Source organism: Lissotriton vulgaris, chromosome 7 (assembly GCF_964263255.1).
Source record: "Lissotriton vulgaris chromosome 7, aLisVul1.2, whole genome shotgun sequence".
Taxonomy (NCBI): domain Eukaryota; kingdom Metazoa; phylum Chordata; class Amphibia; order Caudata; family Salamandridae; genus Lissotriton; species Lissotriton vulgaris.
In genome coordinates this window covers 1,365,704,000-1,365,727,264 of record NC_141695.1, presented here as the reverse complement: position 1 = coordinate 1,365,727,264, position 23,265 = coordinate 1,365,704,000, and the positions used below count along the sequence as shown (strand labels likewise).

The 23,265-nt window shown below is 46.1% G+C and overlaps 1 protein-coding gene across 1 annotated transcript in view; it reads right to left on the bottom strand.

The window, feature by feature from the left end:
- Nucleotides 1-891: 891 nt before the first annotated feature.
- BCL7C (BAF chromatin remodeling complex subunit BCL7C) overlaps nt 892-23,265 on the bottom strand; it is a 102,384-nt gene continuing 80,010 nt past the window's right edge. Inside the window, exon 6 of the mRNA XM_086932061.1 lies at nt 892-3,710. Coding sequence (XP_086788187.1) covers nt 3,582-3,710 — 129 coding nt within the window. The 3' untranslated portion in view covers nt 892-3,581. The remainder of the gene's footprint in view (nt 3,711-23,265) is intronic.

Genomic DNA, 23,265 nt, shown 5'->3' with positions numbered 1-23,265 from the left:
GTTATCACCCGTTTGCTGAAGTTAAGTGCCATCTAGTGGTCACTAAACAAACTGCAGCAAAACGAAAGCTGATAAATGAATGTTTTTTGTTAGTGGACCGTGTAATCACGGAGATAAAAATATGAATAAATAATACAGTTTCTATAAAATGGAGTTATCAAGGCTGGTATCGGTTAATTAATACAAACGAAAACGATTAGCACTGCCAGTACTAGTTTTCCAAACCCTCTAAATGCACAACCTCCTCTTTAGAGTGAAAACTGACCTGCTGATACAAGGTTCCAGTCATAACCATGTGTTGCTAGTGTTTTTGCAATTCCTTCATATGTACTCAACCCGTGGCACAGCACAACTTTGTTGCAATAACACAGGAAGAAATGTTCCCAGTAAAATAGTCTTTCACAGTACGGGTGTTCGGTCTCTCTATATATTTTTTTTACTGCTGAACAAAATGTCTAGATAACAATGAAAATGTGACAGATTCTCATTTAAAACATTAAAACGATATATCATTATTATCTATTTACTCACGAAAAAATATGCCATTGAAATAAAGTATTTGGCCGTGAACGGGTGGGTTTCACTTTTGTAAAAAAAGATTGACACTATAACGCCTGACCTTGTAAAAATCACATGCCGGTGACAAAAGACCAAAACATGGCACCTTCCAGAGAAAAGATTGAACAGTAATGAGTTTAACGGGCTAAGTTGCCCTGGTACAAGTACCTAGAAATAGCTTGAGTTCTTGGCAAACACTGTTCTCTGAAGAGCAAAAAAGCAAGTTTTACAACAGAGACTAAAGAAAAGCTACACGAGAATGGAAAAAAATAGTATGACCACTTACAAACGCAATGACGACAAAGTCAAATCAGCTTGTAAAAAAATAAGAACTTATTTCACACATTTTATTGTGTATTCCTTGACTGAATAATACATTACAAAAAGTGCTGGTTTTACACACGACAATGGGTGGGGACCTACCACCCTCTAACACATAGACCTCAAGACTAATAAAAGGAACGAAAAGGAGATTGATTGATATCCACACGAGCCAATTTGTGAATTGAATGATCTTGTCAATTAGGAACTGCAATTTCAAATATTGATGTTGTGAAACATTTGAGAAGGGGAGAAGGAGAACCATCAGCCTTCCTCCTCAAAATATCCAGGTAACTGTACACAGCACCAATATACTAAATTGACAATAACGCTGTCTTACCAAACGTCTTGGAAGAATCAGTAATCCAAAAGAGATAGTCGGGTTTAGACAAAAAAAAAATCACATCTAGTCCAGAAAAGTCATGAACCATCGTAGCTTGAGAACGTCCGCTGTACATAATAAATTGTCCTTTTCTTTTAAAGTAAGCAAAAAGCAAATGTTATAGAGTACAAAAAGAAATGGCATCCTCAATAGAATATGTTTTAACAGTACACACATGTGCTGGACTCCTCCAAAGCAAGCTGGTGAAAATGGGATTCTGTTCACCAAGTCTTGTGCACAGGATTTTAAACCACATATGAACTGCAAGACCAGCTCTTCCACCATAGCTGTGTCAAAAGTTTGAAGCAAAGTGTTGGTAGGCTTTTTTAGGGATGTATCCTTTGACTCTCATTGAAATAAATACCAGTCTGTTGATTATGAAATCCGCAATGAGCGACTCTGCACTATCAATAAACAACCAGTTACACAATCCAGCATGATACTGCCTCGTTCTCAGTGTTTTTGAGTGCACAATGGTGCTAGACAGCTGTGGAATATTTGGGGAGTAAAAAAAATGTGGTGGTCACTCCCACGCTTGTGTTGGCTGTAACTACCCTCTCCTCTGGCCTGCTAAGGCTAGCGTGGATACAACAGTGCTGTGGGTCCAGGTAATTACACATACACAGGGTTCTATCTTCAAAAGGATTTCCATGTAAATTGTCAATGGAATTTACAAGTTAATCCCAGGAGTGTTTACTTTGGTCATTTGGGTAGGGCCCTTTCAAGGCAGCTATGAATAGTAACATGATAAAAAAAAGTATGTGGTGAAGCAGATACTGAATTTTAAATCAGACAAGAGTCCATGATTTATCTATTGTCTCATAGTAAAGCTCCATTGGAATGGGTATAGCTCATTTTTAAAATGGAAGGTAACTGAAGTCTTTCGATCTACAGGACATTCCAGTTCTAATGGCTGCTGCACGAGACTCAACTAAAATGAAGAGAAGTGTTGATTCAGAGTGACAGTTGCCCTTCTTCTCTCTGTGGTGCTTGCACGCACGCACGCAAGCGCTCGCATGTGGGAACCTCATTCTAGAAATTAAACTACTTGAATCTACTTTGTCTTCTGTCATCACTACATACTGTTTCCCATCCCATTGCGCCAGCCAGGGTACAACAACGCCAACTTCACTCCATCTGGAGGCTGGTCTGATTCGAAAGAGCTACCCCAAGTAGCATTCCAACCACCATGCTTACGCACTGGTTTCTAGCTCTGTTTCAAAATAATTACTGTCCTTTCTAATGGGACATGTTAAGAAAATGCACATCCCTGGATGGACATTTCAGGACAATTTTTTCTGTGCCTGCTTGGATGAGACACTCACTGTTTTTCCTATGCTATTTAAACGAGAAGTACAGGTCCATTAGAGGCACTCTGGTGTGCCTCAGCACACAGTATAAATTAGGAAATCTTTATTGAAGGACTGGCCCACTAACCATGACCTGCTTAGAGGGTGTCTGAATAGTAGAAATGCTGGTGATGCGAACAAGCTGCGCACCAATAATGAAAACCTTATTAGCCATCATCCCACCTTCCCTTACAAAACTGGCACTCAGAAGTCCGTCAATAACTTACTCAAAATTAACTTGGGCATCCCTCCTTCACAGCCGGGTGGCTAACCAAGAAAACCTGGTGTACAATTAGGGCCCATTTTTGATCATGTTATTCAGTGGACTGCGAAGAACAGCTCGACTGACTCACTAGCCTTAAGTATCAAAGTTGTGGAGAAAAAAAAATCTTACATTTTACACCTTTGAGGTAAATTATCACAAAAAATAAATCTCGGCTAACCTTTTAGTGTGTGAATGGGTCAGGCTTTTAAATGGTTCTAAATAGCATCTCAAACTAGATGCACATGAATTTGGAAGCTGGCTTCGTAATGCCTGCTCAATGGGCATGGAGTGTCCTACACTAGAGAGAGGAAAAGGTAATACCTCAGTAAAGAACCTTTCAAAAATCCCATGACAGCCAGGTGAGTAATGCCCAAGGAATTAAGAGTTCCTCATTCAGAAATCCTCTGATCTTCGAAACGACAATTTTTCCCCACCCTTACTCCATCACGAGACTCATGGCCAGAGCATATCTTTTCCACATGTGAATCAAATTTAAAAGCAAAATAGCACATTGTGCCAATCAGGAGAAAAATATTACCTGAAAGACCGGGGTGCAGAGATTCCAACTGATAAAGTCTGTAGATCACAGAGGTACACAACATCCTTTATGCATCACTATCTTTTGTCCCTGAACTCACAATAGCAGAACAGCTCAAAAGCCAGGACAGACCCGCAGCAGTGCTCTGCCACACCCTGAGAAGGAGTGTTAAGTATCTGTGGTCTTTCGTCGCTCCTTCTGAGAGACACAGGCTCGCTTCAAGGGCGGTGCCCCTAGGGAGTCTTCATCCGCAGAGTCCGAAACAACCGGTACTGGCTCAAAAACATGATTGGGCTCCTGCGGGGAAAAGAAAACAGAACATGGATTCCAATCGGTTTTGCATTGCCCACCATTTACCACTTCCCTGTTTTTCCTGCCAAGGAGCACCAACCAACACTCAATCCCACAAAGGCGTGTGGTAAGTGTAATCGGTTTGAAGCCACCCACCATTTGTCTCCATGGCACAATACCCTCCCACTCCAATCACGGCATGCACTGATTCCAGTCGAGCCACAGCAGACACTGCATCAAAACGAAGCATGCCCCCAACTCTTCGGTTGCAAACACTGCACAAAAACTCTTCCGAGCCAATTACAGCTGCATCCCCTCCAACTCAGACACAGCATGTAACCATTTCAACACAATCTAGGCTGCGATTCCAAATTATACCTGTACAAGAGCCAGACTTGTTTGAACACACAAGCATCCAGCCACTTCCCCATCAGCCCCACGACCTGTGCTTAGGTGCTCAGTCCCTCTCGAAAAAAAGACACTTTTTGGGGCTTTGCTAATCGTTGCCTTGTATCATGCCCCTACCCCCACGAGTCCCTGTCTTTCAGGCAACGTCTACCTGTCAGGTGCCTCAGTAAGTTTAGACAATGTAGCATCAAGATGCTAGACAGGCCCTACCCATGAAAGGGCATATTACTCTGTGTGTTCCCTGCCTTGTCCTGTAGAGGCACAGCCACCTATGCTCTATCCAAAGCCACCTCTGACTAGCTTTTGCCAGGCGGCCATTCTCCAGTAGTCAATCATACCACAACCGTAAGAGAACATACTATACACCCAGCCTCAACAATTCCATCCTATCCCACAACCATCAAGTTCTAGCTTAATGGGATACTAAATTATTCTGTGGTGAGTGGTAGTCTTAGTTAAGTTTTGTCTTTTCAGATACTTCTCACGACTAGGACCTACCATGGTGGTGTTGGGGCTGGAATCTGTCAGTCCAGTAAGCCCGTATGTGACTAGTATGAAAGAAATTACATGTGTTCCTAAAAACACGGGCCAAGATGTCATTTCCTCTGCCCATACCCAGTGAAAAATGATATCAATTTCTGTTTGTACTTCAACTTACTCTTCTGCAGTTAAAAACATTGCTTCTCCTGAGAGGTATGTTATTTCCTCTCTTGTGTCCCTTGTCTCCAGAGTACCAACATCCACAATATATCGTAAAATAACTTCTAATTGACAAACATTATACTCTGGCTTTCACAATGGGCCAAAAGTGTTCAGATTCTCCAGTCTTTGATCATTGAACACATGGTGAGGAGTCCTGAGACTATTTGAAAGACTGGAAGGCCCACCTGGTTATGCAGTTAACCATGCAGTTCATTCTGGTTTGGTATGCACCCTGAATTTCGAAGTTAGAATATCGAGGTGGGCAAATATTGAGGTCCAAATATTGAACGGTAAGTATAGGTTTTCTAGACTTAGCTCCACATTTATGTACCTTGACTATGTGTGTATATATTTTACCATTTGTGTCCACAGGCAAGTACGCACTCCGACAACAGCAGATTCCACTAAATCTTTATTTTGGGAAAACCAGAATATCACCCTCCTGATCTTTTCTTAATGCCTATCGCGTTTCGGAGTCATCTTGCTCCTTAATCATAGGCTTTGACTGAAGTGGGCAGAGCTTCCCAAACAGTTCTTTAAATTGCCCAGTGACATAATTTCCCTCTCTCAGGTGAGTATATTTCTTGAGGCATGCTGGCCTTTGTAGTGTTTGGGAACATTCTTTCCCTTCAATAGGTTCCGCTGCCAAATCTGTATATTTGAATCCAAAATTGTGAAAACCCTCCAGTGGGCCTCAGAAAGGAGAAGCGCACGGTTTAATTCCATCACTGTAGTGCCACCAAGAAGTTTGCATAATTCAAACCACTGCGGGACCCAATTCATTTCCAGGGTGGTGCTGTCCTTCAAGGCTGGACGGCCGTGTAATATACTACCATTTGTGTCCACAAGTAAGGGCGCACTCCTACAACAGCTGATTTCACCAAATCTTTATTTTCGGAAAACCGGAATTTCGCAAGCCTCAAGAAATTTTCTCACCCGAGAGAGGAAAATTATGTCACTGGGCAATATAAAGAAAAGTTTGGGAAGCTCGGCACACTGCTCGGCACTGTTCAGTTAAAGCTTATGATTAAGGAACAAACTTGCTCCGAAACGCGTCGGGCATTAGGAAAAGATCGGAAGGGTGAAATGCCAGTTTTCTGAAATCCAGAAGCTGCGGCTGTTAGCAAAACACTAAGAGTTGCCTGCAGTGCTTAATTGAAGCCAGTGGTTTCTGGTGCACAGCACCACCGGCACTTAATTGTCAACACTGGCGCTTGTGACAGTCTGCCACAAGGTGGCACTGTCTGGCTAATTATTTAGAGGACCACAACAGTTAATTATTAATTCAATATACACGGAAAATAACACTTCCAGTTTTCTGTTTTACAGATAACTAAAGGCAGAAATAATATTTTCCCTGTGTGTAATTATTTTTAAAAGTGTAAAAATACTGAATATTGTGCTTGTGATTGGCTCCCCATGCTGTCTTTTGTGAATCCAGGACAGCAGATAAGCTGATAGACAGCATGGGGAGTTCAAAAACAGGCTGAGATTTCCCTAAATACAGGCATATGTTAACATATATTTATTGTATAATGCTGAGATTTACCTGTGGGTGTAGTATATTCTATATTTGGCTGTTTAATTTGCTAAAACGGGACAGGCATTTAAGTATGAGAGCATGTTTAGCATTTAAATAAATGTGGAAATATACCATTTTATCACTACATTTATTCTCAAAACACAAAATAAATATCGATCAATTCCAATATGTATCAATACCAATATGGTATTTATTACCATATACCAATAAGATGGTCACAAAATGAATATGGGTAAATACAGACAGAAAGGTTAACAACATAAATATCATAAAACAGGGAGCCCTAATTATCAATTACTATTACCTGCCGCCCAAGCCATTTCTATAGCTTTGGGGGCCTGGAATAGTTCGAATTGTCACACTAGTGGGTGTGTGATGGTTAGAAGTTGTGTTGTTTTCTATCATTGGCAGCATAGCAGGGGCAATGTGAGGTGCAAGCTGCATTGGCCTCCTGACGAGAGCTCTGGCATTTTTTTTTTTTTACAAATTAAGCACTTGCTAACCTAACAGTCTTAGCACCAATCACCACCTCCTTGCACACAATTCATACTTCCATAAATGCTGCACTTGCAGAAGGTTTACATGAAAAGTTGTGCAACAGAATTTAAGCCTTTCCCTAAGCCAGCAAGCATTAAAAGAAATATATATTATATACGCACACATACACATACACACGCGCACGCAAAGCTTTCTGCTTGTTTATACAATTAACGCAGTAATTAGATGTTCCAGGGCCTAATTTCTACAACCAAATTCCCACCTCTCGAGGCCATGTAAAAACTGCCAGCACTCCATTCTTAGGTGGCAGGTTATTGGCAAGAAACAGAGTGGTAGAGGCGTGGGCAGCCCATCTTATAGGCTCTAGCACAGGAAGGTATCTGGGTCACCGCTCACCAGTTGCTGCTGTCTTGCTGGACCTCCTAAAACCAAGAGCATTCCGATCCCTAAAAGCAGCTAAACACATTCAGCCCAAACACTCCTCTTTTTAACAAAAATGCAGTCAGTGGAAGTAAAGTTCAACATGGGTGAGAGTTATAGTTTCAAAAGCACGCAACACAAACAGGTAACGCATGTGCGGCATTCGTGCACTCCCCTCAAACATGCAGAACAGGTTCAGCTTTGGCAGCAGCAGTGAAAGCTACCCTCGGGTACACAACAGGAAACTTTCGGATAACAGCTGTGCAAGCTTGCTTCGTGCACAGACCAAAGGCACCTAGGTAACAGTAGCATAAGGTTTAATCACAGAAAAACCGGCCCAGCAAAGGCAACAGCACAGGGAACTTTACTTGCACATAAAGAACAGGTACATAACCGGCAGCAGCAATGCAAGCTTCACTCGCACTGCACTGGCAGTGGGCTCCAGCACAGAGGCCAGGCATAGTATGGGCAGTAACAAAATAAGCTTTCTTGAACAAAAAAAACAAGTGCAGATAGCACAACTTCAATCCAGGTCTGCTTATCACTCGTGACTGCAAAGACATGAATTTGGTAAAATAAAAGGACGATTTTGCTAAGTGCTTTATTCCCAGGAAAACACACTTCGTGAATGCATATATCTGACCTGGCCGCGCCTCTCCCCTGTACTTTAACAGCATGCATAATCATTACTGTCTGTCGCTTTATCAGTCACCAGGAGCTGGTCACAATAGGTGAGAGTTGCTAGGGACCCCTTAACTGCTGGAAGCTTCCAATGTAAATTACTATGTCTTGCGAGTGACTGTCTCCTCGGCAACATTTTAACACAAATTAATTTAAATACAGGTTCCACCCTGAAAAATAAATGGGCCTCGGACAACTCGGAGTTTCGCCAATAGGTGGCGCAGAGAGCTGAGACATAATTATTCTATTATCTCATGAATGGCACACTTCAATATGCTAGGAGGAGCATCCACGATTCGAGGTTACCTCCTAAAAGTGAGCAGAGACTGGCAAAGCAGGGAAACCCGCTGGGCCAGAGTCTCGCCTCTTCGAGCTGCTCAGCTTCTGCATGTGTTTGCAGCCTCTCTGCAGGATAGGAATAAGGATCCGATGCGCTCTGCACTGGTAGTAATTTACCACCAGTGTGGTCAGTATGCCATCCAATCTATGCACTAATAGGTTGGGTCACAAAATATCGAATCGTAAACGGTCACAATTTTCAGAAAGGTTGCAAATGCAACTCCCTACGATTTGCAGCCAGCAGAGGGATAGCAGCCTGCTGGGGTCTGCTGCTCACTGGTCTGTGAATCCTTTTTTTTTAAAAGTGTAACAATTTTTTTAAAGAATAGTCATTGGTCTATACTCTCAAAAATGTTTGTGTCAACTTTCACAAAGGAGAAGAGTAGGCAAATCCGCTACTATTTGGAACAACTCATTGAGGCCAGGCTCTCGTTTTCCCTACTGACCAGGGTGGCTGGAATACACTGAAGGTGCCAGGGAGCCTCATGCTGGTTTCTAATGAGCTGCGTTATGGGATGACTGGGGCTTCAGTCATCCCTTTACAAATCCGTTTTCTCACGAGCAACAAGGAATATGCTACTTACCAGTATGCATCTGTTCTTGGCATGAAGGGCTGCTGACATTCATATCTGTGCATAGATCGCCGCCTAGTGTTGGGTCCGGATGATTGCACATTGTTGTCCTGGAAGAGTCTTCGAAGTATCATGAGATAAGTGGCTCCTCCCGTGGACTACAGTGCGCATGGGCATCGACTCCATCCTCAGATTGTTTTTAGCCATTGTGGCAGAGATGGAGTGTAATACTGAAAGTGATGACCATGTGTGAAAATGATTTTGAGAGCTACAGCTGCGACAGGCACCGGGGAGGAGGGCGGGCGATATGAATGTCAGCAGCCCTTCATGCCAAGAACAGATGCATACTGGTAAGTAGCATATTCCGTTCGAGGCATGAGGGCTGCTGAATTCATATCTGTGCATAGAATAAATAGCAGTTTCCTCCTTACCGGCGGGTGCCCGTGCCAGCAGCAGCAGTCTGAAAGAGAGTTCTGAGAACAGCCTGTCCTACAGCAGCTTGCTGTTTGGAGTGTACATCTAAGCAGTAGTGCTTGGTAAATGTATGTATGGTGGTCCATGTGGCTGCTCTACATATATCCTCTAGAGGAATGTTACCCAGGAAAGCCATGGAAGCCCCTAACTTGCGTGTGGAATGCGCTCTAGGGGGAACTGTTAATGTGCGCTTAGCCTTTTGATAACAGATCTGGATACATTTAACAATCCACCTGGCTATACCTGACTTGGAGATGGGGTTGTCTTTATGTTGTGGAGAGAAGGCAACAAACAGCTGTTTAGTCTTTTGAAAGTCTTTTGTCCTGTCGATGTAATACAGGAGAGCCCTTTTGACATCCAAGATGTGCAGTGCTCTGTCTGCCACTGAGTCAGGGTTAGGAAAGAAAACTGGCAGTTCTATATTTTGGTTAAGGTGGATCTGCGAAACCACCTTTGGCATGAATTTAGGGTTGGTCCGAAGCACCACCCTATTTGCATGAATTTGCAGGTAGGGTTCCTGAATCGTGAGGGCTTGCAGCTCACTGACCCTCCGCAGCGATGTAATAGCTATTAGGAAGGCCACCTTCCAGGTAAGGAACTGTATGTCACAGGAATGGAGTGGCTCAAAGGGTGGCCCCATGAGTCTGGTGAGAACGATATTTAAGTTCCAGACTGGTGAAGGGGGGTGTCTGGGAGGGATTACTCTCTTAAGTCCTTCTAAAAAGGCTTTAACGGCAGGCACCCTGAAAACGGAAAGGTGCTGCCTGTTTTGAAGGTAAGCGGCTATGGCCGCCAAATGGATCCTGATGGAACTGTATGCCAGGTTGCATTGGTACAGATGCAACAAGTAACATATGATGTTTTGCGTAGATGCGTCCAACGGATTAATGTTATTGTTGGAGCAGTAAATAACAAACCGCTTCCATTTGGCTGCATAGCAGGCCCTGGTAGTAGGTCGTCTTGCCTCCTTGATGATGTTCATGCACTCAAGAGGCATTCCCACCTACTCTCACTTCCGCAAAGCCCTTAAAACCTTCCTCTTTCTTCAGGCATTCCCCTCTTAAACTCCCCTGGGTCCCCTCTGCTGAGTTCTTGATCAGGTCCCTAGCGCCAGGAAGCCGCTTGGCCATCGTGCGCTCTATTAAATATTTTATTCATTCATTCAAGTTCAGGTATCCAAACTCTATGACCTCAGGAGCCAAATCGCAAGGTTCATCTGTTGGGGATCTGGGTGCTGAATGTCGCCATGGCTCTGAGTGAGGAGGCTGGGAGTGAGGCGCAGCCGCTGGTGAGGCACTACTGAAAGTTCCAGGAACGTTGGGTACCAAGCTTGCCGTGCCCACGTTGGAGCAACCAGGATGAGTGTCATGGAGTGCTGTCGCAGTTTGTGCGCCACCAGAGGTATGAGGGGGGCTGGCGGAAAAGCGCACGCAAATCTGCCTGACCAGTTCATCCATATCGCATTGCCCTGAGACTGCGGGTGTGGGAACCTGGCGGCGAAGTTTGGGCATTTTGCGTTCTAGCTTGTGGCGAAGAGGTCGATGTCTGGATGACCCCACCGTTGGAAGTATGGATGGAGCACTGACGGTTGGATCTCCCACTCGTGCATCTGATGACTGTGCCTGCTGAGCAGGTCCGCCATTTGGTTGTCGACACCCGGAAGATGCTCCGCCATGAGGAAGATGTTCCTCTGAATGGCCCACTTCCACATGCTCTGCGCTAGGTGAGACAGCTGTGGGGAGTGCGTGCCTCCCTGTTTCTGGATGTAATACATGGCGGTCATGTTGTCCGTCCGGACTAACACGACCTTGTTGCACAAGTGCAACTTGAATGCCTTCAGTGCCATGAAGATCGCCATCAGTTCCAACACATTGATATGCATCCTCTGCTGTTGTGTTGTCCATAGTCCCTGCACTGTGTAGTGGAGGACATGCGCTCCCCAACCCTGGAGGGATGCGTCCGTCGTTAGCACTATTTGTGGGACAGGCTCTTGGAACGGTCGTCCCCTGCAAAGGTTTTGTGGATTCCACCAATGCAGAGAGTTGTAAGCACGACCGGTCACCAACACTAGGTCTTTTAGATGGCCATGAGCCTGGTTCCACTGTCGGGCTAAGCATTCTTGAAGGGGACGCATGTCCAGCCTCGCGTGCGGGACTATGAATATGCAGGATGCCATCATGCCGATCAGTTGCAAGTACACCTGCGCTGGGAGGGATCGCTGAGGTTGGAACCTCCGGATGAGCATTTGCATGCTGTTGACCCTGGCCGGGTTCGGCTGCGCTGTGGCCGACTGGGTGTTTAGTGTCACCCCTAGGTACTGTTGCACATGGGTGGGCTGCAGGTGAGACTGCGTAGTTGAGTGAGAACCCCAGACTGTGAAGGAGGTGAATGGTCCGCGACATGTCGCGGCCGCCCTGCTTGGCAGATTTGGCCTGAACGAGCCAGTCGTCCAGGTAGGGATACACGTGAACACCTTGCCTGCGAGGGTGCGCTGCCACAGTCGCTAAGCACTTGGTGAAGACCCTGGGAGCAGTAGTGACCCCGAACTGCAGAACTTTGGATTGGTAATGCTGATTGTTGATCGTGAACCTGAGATATTTTTTGTGACTTGGGTGAATGGGAATGTGGAAATATGCATCCTTGAGGTCCAGGGTGGCTAGGAAGTCGCCCTGACGGAGCAGCGGCAGGACCTGTTGTAAGGTTAGCATGTGAAAGTGCTCCGAAAGGATGTATTGGTTGAGGGGTCTGAGGTCTAGAATGGGCCGCAGGGACCCGTCCTTCTTTGGAATCAAGAAGTACAGAGAGTACACCCCTGTACCCCTTTCTTCTACAGGCACGAGTTCTATGGCTCCTTTTTGCAGCATGGAGAGTAATTCTTGCAGCAATAAGTGCGTGTGCTCTGCGGACATAGGACGGTTTCTTGGGGGTATGTTGGGGGGGGGGGGTGGAGGTCAGTTCTAGACAATAGCCGTACCGGATAAGTTGTCTCACCCACCTGTCTGTTGTGATGTTTTCCCAGAGTGGCAGGAACTGCTGGAGTCTCCCCCCGACAGGTGTTAGGTGGTCAGGGGGCAGTGACAAGAAGTCACTGTTTGTTGGGAGTGGAGGACCTGGCGTTGTTATTGCCGCGGCCTCTCCCTTTGGCGCTGTTCCCACGGTATCCACCCCTGGTGTTTTTAGTGTAGGTAGATTGCGTGTTGCCCTTGGCGTACTGGGAATGCTGTAGAGCCTGTCCTCTTGTTGCTCCCCTGTTACCGGAGCGACGAAAGGAACTGCCCCGAAACTGCTGGGACTGGAGAGCCCCCATGGATTTCGCTGTCTCAGTGTCCTTTTTAATTTTCTCAAGTGTTATGTCAACTTCCAGTCCAAACAGGAAGTCCGGATTAACCGGCTGATTGAGAAGAGTACTTTGGATTTCGGATTTAAACCCTGAGATGCGCAGCCATGCATGGCGTCGCAGCATTACGCTAGTATTTACTGCCCTTGCTGCTGTGTCCGCTGTGTCCAGTGCGCATTTGATTGACGCATTGGAGATCAGTTTCCCCTCTTGTATAACCATTTCTGCAGCTTCTCTGTACATATCAGGCATGTGCTGCAGTAACTGTTCTAGGGTGTCGTAGTGCGCCCTGTCGTATCTAGCCAACAGGGCCTGTGTATTGGCTATTCTCCAAATGTTAGCGGCTTGCGCTGCCACACGCTTCCCAGACGCTTCAAAGATCTTTGACTCTTTGTCCGGAGGGGGAGCGTCACCAGTGGATTGAGAGCTAGCCCTTTTGCGCGCATTAGCCACCACGAGGGAGTCCAAGGGGAGCTGGCCTTTGATATAGGTGGGGTCCACTGGGGCAGGCCTGTATTTCTTGTCGATCCGGGGGTTGATAACCCTGGCTTGGGTTGGCTCCTTGAAAATGTCTGTGGCATGCTTGAGGACCCCTTTAAGCATGGGTAGAGACTTAGTGGAGCGTTCAGATGTGGAGAAGGTGTCAAATAAGAAATCTTCATCCACTGGCTTGGCATGCATTTAGACGTCATGGTTAAGGGCTGCCCGCTCTATCAATGCATTAAATACCGCGGTGTCCTCAGTTGGAGATGGTTTAACATTGTAGGACTGAGAGTCCGGAGTGGTATGGGGGTCATCAGGGTCATCGCCTTGATCTCCTGCCCCTGCCCATTGATGCGAGACATCCTGATCAGTGTCAGTGTTGTAAGAGTAGGCCATTTGGCCATAGTCCACATTCAAGTCCTCCTCACTCTGTGCTGGAGAATGAACTATTTGTTGCGAATAGTCCTGAAGTGGTTCAACAAGAACCGGAGAGGTAGAAGAGACCATCTTCTTTTTGAGGGGAATCCTGTAACCTTCCAAAGGATGTTCAGGCGCGATCTTCCGCTTGTGGACGGTAAGCCTGCCCCACCCAGAGTCAATAAACAGTTTTGCCTGGTTGTCGTAAGAGGGTTCGTGATAGACGACCTGTTCATGGGAGGACACCTTCGCCATCTTGGAAGCCTCGGCGGTGTCACGGCGTTCGAGATGCTTTGGGCGGGCCGTGGGCGGAAGCCCAAACCTTATTGGCGCCGAGCCCGCAGGGTTTCGAACCTGAAGCGGCTGTTTCGGGTTTCTTTGACGCCTGTGTAGGCCGCTCGCTTGACCGCGTCGAATCGAGCTCCCGGCGCGGTGCGCCTCCATCCTTGGACGTCGACGACACTTTCGGGGCGTCTTTGGTCGTGGGTTCAACCCGTTTTCCAAGCCCAGCCTTGAGTCCTGAGAGGTGTGGCTCGAGACTTTTACTACACTGAAGGCTTTTGCCCTTCTCGCCATGTTTGGTCATCGACGTCGGCGCCGACGCCGAGCCCTTCGAGGCGACGTGCTTGCTGGTCGAGGCCTGCTTCGATGTCCCAGTCTTGGAGCCGACGGGCATCTTCGGCGCCGAAGGATCGTCGACAGCCTTAGAGGAAGCGTGCGTCGACGTCGAACCGACCACCATCTTGAGTAGTTTCGGTTTCGATTTCGGATCCGTCTGTTTCGGTTTTGCAGAATCGACCGATGGCTCCTTTGAAAGGGTCTTAGCCTGGCTTTGGCGCGGGGCTGTAGACCGTGAGGAAGGATCTTGGCTAAGGCCTTTCGGCGATGCCTCAACCCGAGCCGGAGGGGGCGGAATGTTAATGATAGGCCCCGTAACTGCGGGCGGACTCGGTTCTCCACGGGAGTCGTCATCAACGGTCCCAAGGACCTCATCGTCGTCCCCTACCCCGACGACGTCTTGGTCGTGGACGTATTCCTCGGCTTGCTCGTCCACCTCGAAATTGGAGTCCTGCTCCGACGCCGGTTCCGACATTTCTTCGGGAGCGTCCTCTTCTTCCTCATCTTGGAAGAGTTCCTCGTCCCCGGCATCGAAGATGTTCGCAGGTGCTGGTGCCGACTGTTGGGCCGACTGCCTCGCCGCGCGTCGAAGTTTAATAGATTTCTTTGAGCGGAACCTCGAGCAGGCGAAACATTTTGACTCGTCGTGGTCGGGGGACAAACATGTATTGCACACTGGGTGCACATCCAAGTTCGAATATTTGGAATTACAAACGGGGCACCGCTTAAACGGGGTCCGTCCCATTGTCGATGTAGTCTGGGCCTGTGTTGTCGACAGAAATTACTTCTTTCTACGTCGATTGAAGAACCGAAAGGGACAGGCACCGAACGATACAATACCGACGCTGTGAAGGCCTTTTGGCCTTAGGAATAGAAAGAGTACAAGTTTTTGAACTGGAGTCGAGATTAGACATCCGAACCCAATGGCGGAAAAAAACAATCTGGGGATGGAGAGGATGCCCATGCGCACTGTAGTCCAGGGGAGGAGCCACCTATCTCGTGATACTTCGAAGACTCTTCCAGCACAACAATGTGCAATCATCCGGACCCAACACTAGGCGGCGATCTATGCACAGATATGAATTCAGCAGCCCTCATGCCTCGAACAGCATACACCCTTGACCTATGAAAGTCTGAGCATGCTTACACCAAGATCACACAGTGAGTGGGAATTGATCCTTCCTTACTTAGATGTTAACTCAGGACCCCTCATACACCATCTCGACCCCTGAAGGGTGGACAGAGCCAAACACTAGGCAAGAGGTGAATCACCAGACTTTTTCATCAACTGCAGGCTGGGCACCCATACCGCTGCACCAGCTGAACCATTGATTGCCATGCTACTGTGCAGCAGACAATCAGTTATGGCTGTCTGAGTGCAATGGTTTGTATTCGGTTTAGGCTGTCCGGAAATCGGTTTAAACCGATTGCGCCCGACAGTACCCTACTGCCTAAAAATCAGCTGACCCGGTTTAAAGAGAGTGTCACTGATTTTTCACATTCTTATACTGCTTTGCCACTTGAGGGAGCCAAAGCAGTACAAAGCTGAACTGTACTGAAAAGGTTGCTCTGGGAACTTTAGAACAACGGAAACTTCCCAGCTGCCTGCACTGGCTCTTCTTCAGGGATTTCCACTTTTTGTTTCACTCTGTTGCTCGATAAATAGTGCGGATTGGGCTAGAGTGCACAGGTGGTCTGTTTGTGTGCAGGAGCATAGGGTGGTGCTTCAAGGGCTGTTAGCATGCGGACTTCTGGAGGGCCCCTTTTATCTGGGGAGAAGAGCTACTTAGTCTTCGCCTGGAGGGGTCTTCATCTCCTTTTGGAGAATTCTCAGGTGCGCAATGCCCATAGGGCTCAAAGGACTTCAGCGCACTCACCCCCCGCTGTTGTGTGTGTCAATCCGGGCTGAGTCAGCTTGACAGTCAAACACACAGGCACACCAGAGTACTTCACAGCTCTTTAAACGACCATTTACGTGTGAACGTAACAAGGCTTTGTTGCTTTTTCACCCCTTCATCTCCAGAGTGGAGATGGAGGGGGGGAAAAGCAACAAAGCCTTGTTCACATGTAAATGGTCTGTGAAGCCCGTGTGTGTGACCAGGAAGCTGTCTCAGGCAGAGTGCCTATTGCTGGAAGAATTACACCCCCCCAACCCCCCAAATTTGGCTCTAGTTACACCTCTGAGAATTCCTCTACAATTGTTATCCCTGCAGCTGCTTAGGTGTGCATTTTCCATTAATATTCTTAATGCCAATATAATCAGGTAAACGTTTTTTTTGATAACGAACATGTTGACTGACTACTATTGCCTACGTGGAGTAGGATTGACTACTATTGCCTACGTGGAGTAGGATTCTGTCAGTATTATTGAACACGAATAGGACAGGAAACATTATTGGATTTAAATTTTGACATTATTGGTTGCTTTTAATACTCCAAGATGGCGTCCATTGAGCGGTAGGAACAGCGTGGTATTATCTTTGTTGTGACTTGGAATGTAGGAATACGTAGTCACAACTCTAATTGGATAAGATTACTGATGTCGGATTTAATATATTCAGGATACTGAAGACGACTGATATAAACGTTTTAGATATGGAATATGACTATTAATAATAAGTTCTTACGTGGATTAGGACCTTTTCATTAATATTTTGGAGTATCAATAGTATAGGAAACTTTTATTAGATTTGAATTTTAAACCCAATTGGTTCCTTTTTTACTCTAAAATGGCGCCTATTGTGATTTAGGAACATCGCGGTATTCATATTACCGACGCAGTAACTCGGAATGTAGGAATACGCAGACGTAACTCGTAATCGATAGGATTTTCTTTGATGTCTAATTAAATAGATCATAGACATTGAATATGACGGATCAAAATATATCGTTGATTATGAGCGATCTATAAACAATATGTAGCACAGGAACTTTGCACATTACAAGATGGCGCTTGTGTAAAGATAGTATATAAGTGGTATTTCAAGAAGGCGATGGTGTAGAACGCCGATTACCATGAGGAACTGTTGATGTACACGACCCTTAATACTTATGGTGAGTAATTTTGCCTGAGGGGACCTGTGATTTAATGAATTGTAGTATTAAGTTGGTAGATGGATACTAGAGTTTTACTTATAAAACTTGTTACAGCTCTGTATACTGGAGTGACTGTTGTGACTGAATTAGAAGGAGCGGAGCTTGAGTAGTGTTCCTTCCTCTTGAAACTATGGGGCGAGTAGATGGAGTATTTGTACTTTGAGAGTATTGGAATACGTAGGAAGTAATTTTATAGTTATATACAATATGATAATTTTATTTTAGGAGAACAATAAAGTAATACTGGAAGATTGAATATTGATTTGGAGGATAGGATTCTTAGCGCCGCTTGGACATTCTAAAACGGTAAAGTTTGATGAGATCGGACAGTTGGTATTTTGACACATGTAAGAGTAGTATGGATGTATCTTCGAAATATAACTTGGATATGTTATGAAACTGTATATAAAGATGAGTGTTTGAGTTTTGTGCTATTAGAATACCTAGAAGTTCTTTTTAGGGTATGCAATATGATTAACTCATTTTGGGGCATTTTAAGAGGTCTTTGACTGTGTGGTATATATATATTTTTTAGGATATGATATTGGAAATATCCGACGATTAAAATTGGAATGACATATGAAATTCTTAGAAGGAAATTAAAGGTGATTTTTGTTAGGTCTTCTGTTGTACCTTATTGTAAGGTGGTGGATTTTTACTTTATTTATCACATATTCGGGTGATGCTTTCACTTGGGATATGGTTTACTTTTATCTTCAACATGGGATTCCTTTTACGTATTCTTATTATTTCAATACACTAAGGAAAGGTTCTGATTGTTTGTTTATTTTGGATTACAGCCCTGAGGAAGTCATTGTGCTTTATCCAGCACGACGAAACATGTGTTGGTTGCTGTAAATGATTGCTGTATAGATGAGGAATTGGATATTGATTTGGAAATCGAAGACTTTAATAAACCTACCTGAATATACAAGGATCTGGATTAATGGACTAGTATTTGGATCTATGATTCCCGAGACTGTGTTACTCGGACTTTGCTATGGGATCTTCCTCTAATATATAGATTGTTATTATATTACAATAGTGTGCTCGGGGAGAACTTTGTACAATCCTTGCTGCACTATTCAGGACCACCTGCAATGTATTTATAGTGGCCAATGGGGCTCCTAGGTACAGCACGTTTCCATAGTCCAGTCGAGATAATATCAAGGCCTGGACCATTATTCTGCGTGCTTCAAACGAAAGTAGAGGGAGGATTTTACGTAGCATCCTTAAACAGCCCATAGCAGGTCGATGATAGGACCGTGGCTTGGTGTCCGAAATTAAGGGCGTCGTCCAGCCACACGCCTAGGCTCCTTATGTGCGGCTTTGGTGACGGAGCGGGGCCTAAGCATGAGGGCCACATAGGGACGGAGATTGAGGGGGAGGAATTACCCAATAGCATAATCTCCGTCTTATCTCCGTTAAGACGGAGGTAGGAGCCCTCCATCCAACTGGCTACTGCTTCCAAGCAGGGAGCCAGCATGCAAGACGATCCCTTGTCGTCCGCATAGCTGACGATCTTGATGCCAAATGGGTGGATGACTCCTGCCAGTGGCCTCATGTACACATTGAAGAGCGTCGGACTTAAGGCCGAGCCTTGCGGTACCCCACACTCCAGGGACAGACTGGATGAGACCACATCTCCCTCAAAGACTTGGAAGCAGCGGTTGCTGAGGAAGGAAGTGAACCAAGCCCATGCAGCGCCTGACACCCCGACACTCAAGTCGGTTGATCAAGATGGTATGATTGACCGTGTCGAACGCTGCACTAAGGTCCAGGAGAATAATGGCGGGCCTTCCCCCTTCATCCACCAGCCTCCTTGCCCTCGGTTACGAACAACAGCGCGGTCTCCGTCCCATGGTTTGGACGGAAACCAGTCTGTGTATCATCCAACAGTCTGTTGGATTCTAAATGGTCGACCAGGATGTTATTTATATACTTCTCCAGTAGCTTACTAAGCCTTGGTAGAAGCAAGATAGAGCGGTAATTCGCAAGTATGGATGGGTCCAGGCTGGGTTTTTAAAGTAGTGCTTTGACCATCGCGCACTTCCACATAAGGGGAACCGCGCATGTTGAGATGGAAGAGTTTAGGACCTCTATGATGACGAACTGAACAGATTCCATAACCGCCCTGAAATGTTGGGGCGGAGCAGAGTCCAGCTAGGAGCCTGAGGACACTCTGCTGATGACCCAGCCAAGCATTTCTGTGTCCAGAGGACGAAATTGGTCAAGCACCGGAACGTGAGCTAGATTTATGGCATCACAGTCCCCCTGTTCGGACTGATTGGAAGAAAAGGTAGTATAGATGGCCTGTATTTTTTCCTGAAAGAACACCGCCAATAGATTACAGCGTTCAAGAACCCCTTCCTTTGAAGGAGGTGTTTGCGAAGGGGTGATAAGGGACTTCACTATTCGGAAGATCTCCTTGGGAGAATTGGCTGCAGAGCTAATTTTGGTCTTATAGAAATGTGCCCGAGCCGTTTTGATCTCTGCTTGATAACTCCTAATAGCCTTCCTATAGGTGTCCTTTGTATCTTGCGAAGAGTCCTGTCTCCACAACCTTTCCAACTTGCGGCAGGATTGTTTTAAGGCTCTCAGTTGGGGACCGAACCAAGGGGCCGCGTTTTTCCTATTTTGTTTTTGGACAATAACTTTGGGGAGGGTCCTATCAAGTGTTTCCTGGATCCACCTGGTAAAATTATAATTTGCCTCCTCAATATCAGTTCCCTTCGATGGCTTTGCGGCCTCAAGGGATGATTTCCATGCCTCCAGAGGCAGCTTGCACCTCATCCCATAGCTCATTCAACAAATCTGTACAAGCTCTAGATCCCTTCCGTAAGGGTAAATGTTCTCTGGACTTTGATAGGTGCTGCTTCATTTTTGACTGCTTCTATCAACCGGAGGGCATATACACCCAGTTCAATGCATTTGTTGCAGCACCTGTCCCAGGGAATTACAATCTTGAGGTGCACCAGTTTTGGCATGGAAAGCTATGTCAGTGGTCACAGTTAGCAAATTGTGTACTGGCTGTTTTGACATTGCCCGTCTCGATTGGCAATATGGCGAGTGCTTTTACACAGATGACAGTTATACTTAGGAAGGAAAGAGAGAGTGTGCATGATCAAAGACTCAATGAAGAAGTATTGTAGCACAAGTTACTTACCTTCGGTAACGATATATCTGTAATAAACAGTAGTTAGTATTAGATTCCTTACCTTAGAATATCCCCAGGCATCAGACTAGATCCGTAAAATTTTGCGTAGCAGTACCCTTGCGCTTCGGTAGGTGTAGTCTGCGGCTCCGCGTCCGTCGTCGTTGGCGCCGGGAAGACGTCGCCGGAGTACTTAGACGCCGCCCTCGCGCGCTGACGTCAGTTCTTATACACAGCTTTTCTGTGCCAGAAACGCAGAGCCATGATAAAAACCAACACTGGTGCCATGAAACTAGGGCCCTGAAAGGGGATGACCTTAACCCTAGATATCGGTTTGCAGAACGCGGAGGATGGGTGGGACGGTAAGGAATCTAATACTAACTACTGTTTCTTACAGATATATCGTTACCGAAGGTAAGTAACTTGTGCATCTGAAAGAAACGAATATGCTACTTCCCAGTATGCATCTGTTCTTGGCAGATGCATACTGGAAGAACCTCTGCAATCCTATGGACAAGAACCTCAGTCTTTTTCACCCACATACTCAGAAGTGGATGCAGGGGATAACGATAATGAGGATGACACTTATCATGTGGACAATGATCCCGACAATCAGAACCAACCATGGGCTGACCTAGCTGACCCAGGGGATCCTCAGAATGCCCCTGACACACATACATACAATGTAAAAACATCTTCTACTGAGGACACTACTGCCTTTAACGCCCTTATTGAAAGAGCGGCGGGTAACCATGATGTGCAACTACATGCTGACCCTGTTGAGGAAGATTTTCTGGTCGACACCTTTTCCACTTCGGAAAGAACCATCAAGACTCTGCCTATGCTAAGAGGGGTCCTTAAGCATGCTGATGACATTTTTAAGGAGACCACCAGAGCAAGGGTATTAAACCCTAGAATTGAAAAGAAATATAGACCGGCACCTGTGGACTCTATTTATGTAAGAGGACAGTTGCCATTGGACTCACTAGTTGTTTCTAATGCACGTAAGAGAGCAAACTCCCAGACTACAGGTGATGCTCCTCCTCCTGACAAGGAGTCGAAAGTACTGGAAACTTCGGGAAAAAGGGTGGCAGCGCAGGCAGCTAACATCTGGCGCATTGCCAACACTCAGGCACTCTTAGCCAGATATGACAGGGCCCATTATGATACCCTTGAGACACTGTTGCAACACCTACCAGATCAGTACAAGGAGGGAGCGGAGCTGCTAATCCAAGAAGGAAAGCTTATAACCAATACTTCCATCAAGTGCGCGCTGGACGCAGCTGACACTGCAGCCAGAGCCATTAACACTAGCGTCATGTTAAGAAGACATGCCTGGTTAAGAATCTCGGGATTCAAAACAGAAATACAAACTACTATCCTCAATCAGCCAGTTAACCCGGACTACTTGTTTGGACCTGAGGTTGACACCACCCTTGAAAAGATTAAAAAAGACACCGAGACTGCAAAGTCTATAGGGGCTCTGCAGTCACAGCAGTTTCGGGGTGGCTATTTTTGTCGCTCCAATAATAGAGGACCTTCAAGAGGCCAAAACATACAGCAGACACAGTATAATAAAGAAGGTACACAAACCACCTACAATAAACACAACAGGGGTGGATATCGTGGAATCAACATCAAGGGCAGAGGAAGAGGAAACAACAATTCCAGATCCTCTGCCAATAACAAACAATGACGCCCTGTCACTGCCCCCGACCATATAACACCTGTCGGGGGGAGACTGCAACAGTTCCTGCTGGTCTGGAAATCCATCACAACAGACCGGTGGGTGAGAGACATTGTCCAGTACGGGTACTGTCTAGAGCTGACATCCACTCCACCCAACATGCCACCAAGACACCGTCCTATGTCCGCAGAGCACTTACACTTATTGCAGCAGGAGGTCGTCGACATGCTGCAAAAAGGAGCCATAGAGCTCGTGCCTGTAGAAGACCAAACCTCAGGGGTGTACTCTCTGTATTTCTTAATACCCAAAAAGAACGGGTCTCTCAGACCCATACTGGACCTAAGGCCTCTAAACCGATACATTCTGTCAGAGCATTTTCATATGCTCACCTTACAGCAGGTTCTACCGTTACTCAGTCAGGGAGACTTCCTCGCAACACTAGATTTGAAAGATGCGTATTTCCATATACCCATACACCCATCACACAGAAAGTATCTCAGGTTCACTATTCAAGATCAACATTATCAGTTCAAAGTCCCTTTCGGAGTAACGACGGCACCCAGGGTGTTCACAAAGTGCCTGGCGACAGTAGCAGCACACCTAAGGAGACAGCACATACATGTCTACCCTTATCTGGACGACTGGCTTATTCAAGCAAAAACGGCCCAGCATTGTGCCAGCCACATGTCCCACACCATTCATCTTCTTCACAGTCTGGGATTCTCGCTGAATTATCCAAAGTCACATCTTCAGCCTGCCCACGTGTGACAGTACCTGGGCGCGACAATAGACACTCTGGCAGCCAAAGCTCAGCCAAATTCAGTGAGGATAAACAGCATGCAATTGCTGATACAAAAATTCAGACCCCAACACTCGCTTCCAGCAAGAGTGTTCATGCAGTTGATAGGCATGATGGCCTCCTGCATCTTCATAGTCCCGCACACGAGACTACATATGCGCCCGCTTCAGGAGTGCTTGGCACGTCAGTGGAATCAGGCTCAAGGACAATGGAAAGACCTACTGTTGGTGAGCGGTCGGGCAAACAACTCTCTGCATTGGTGGAACCCACAAAACCTTTGCAAGGGCCGACCGTTCCAAAAGCCTGTACCACAGATAATACTGACGTCGGACG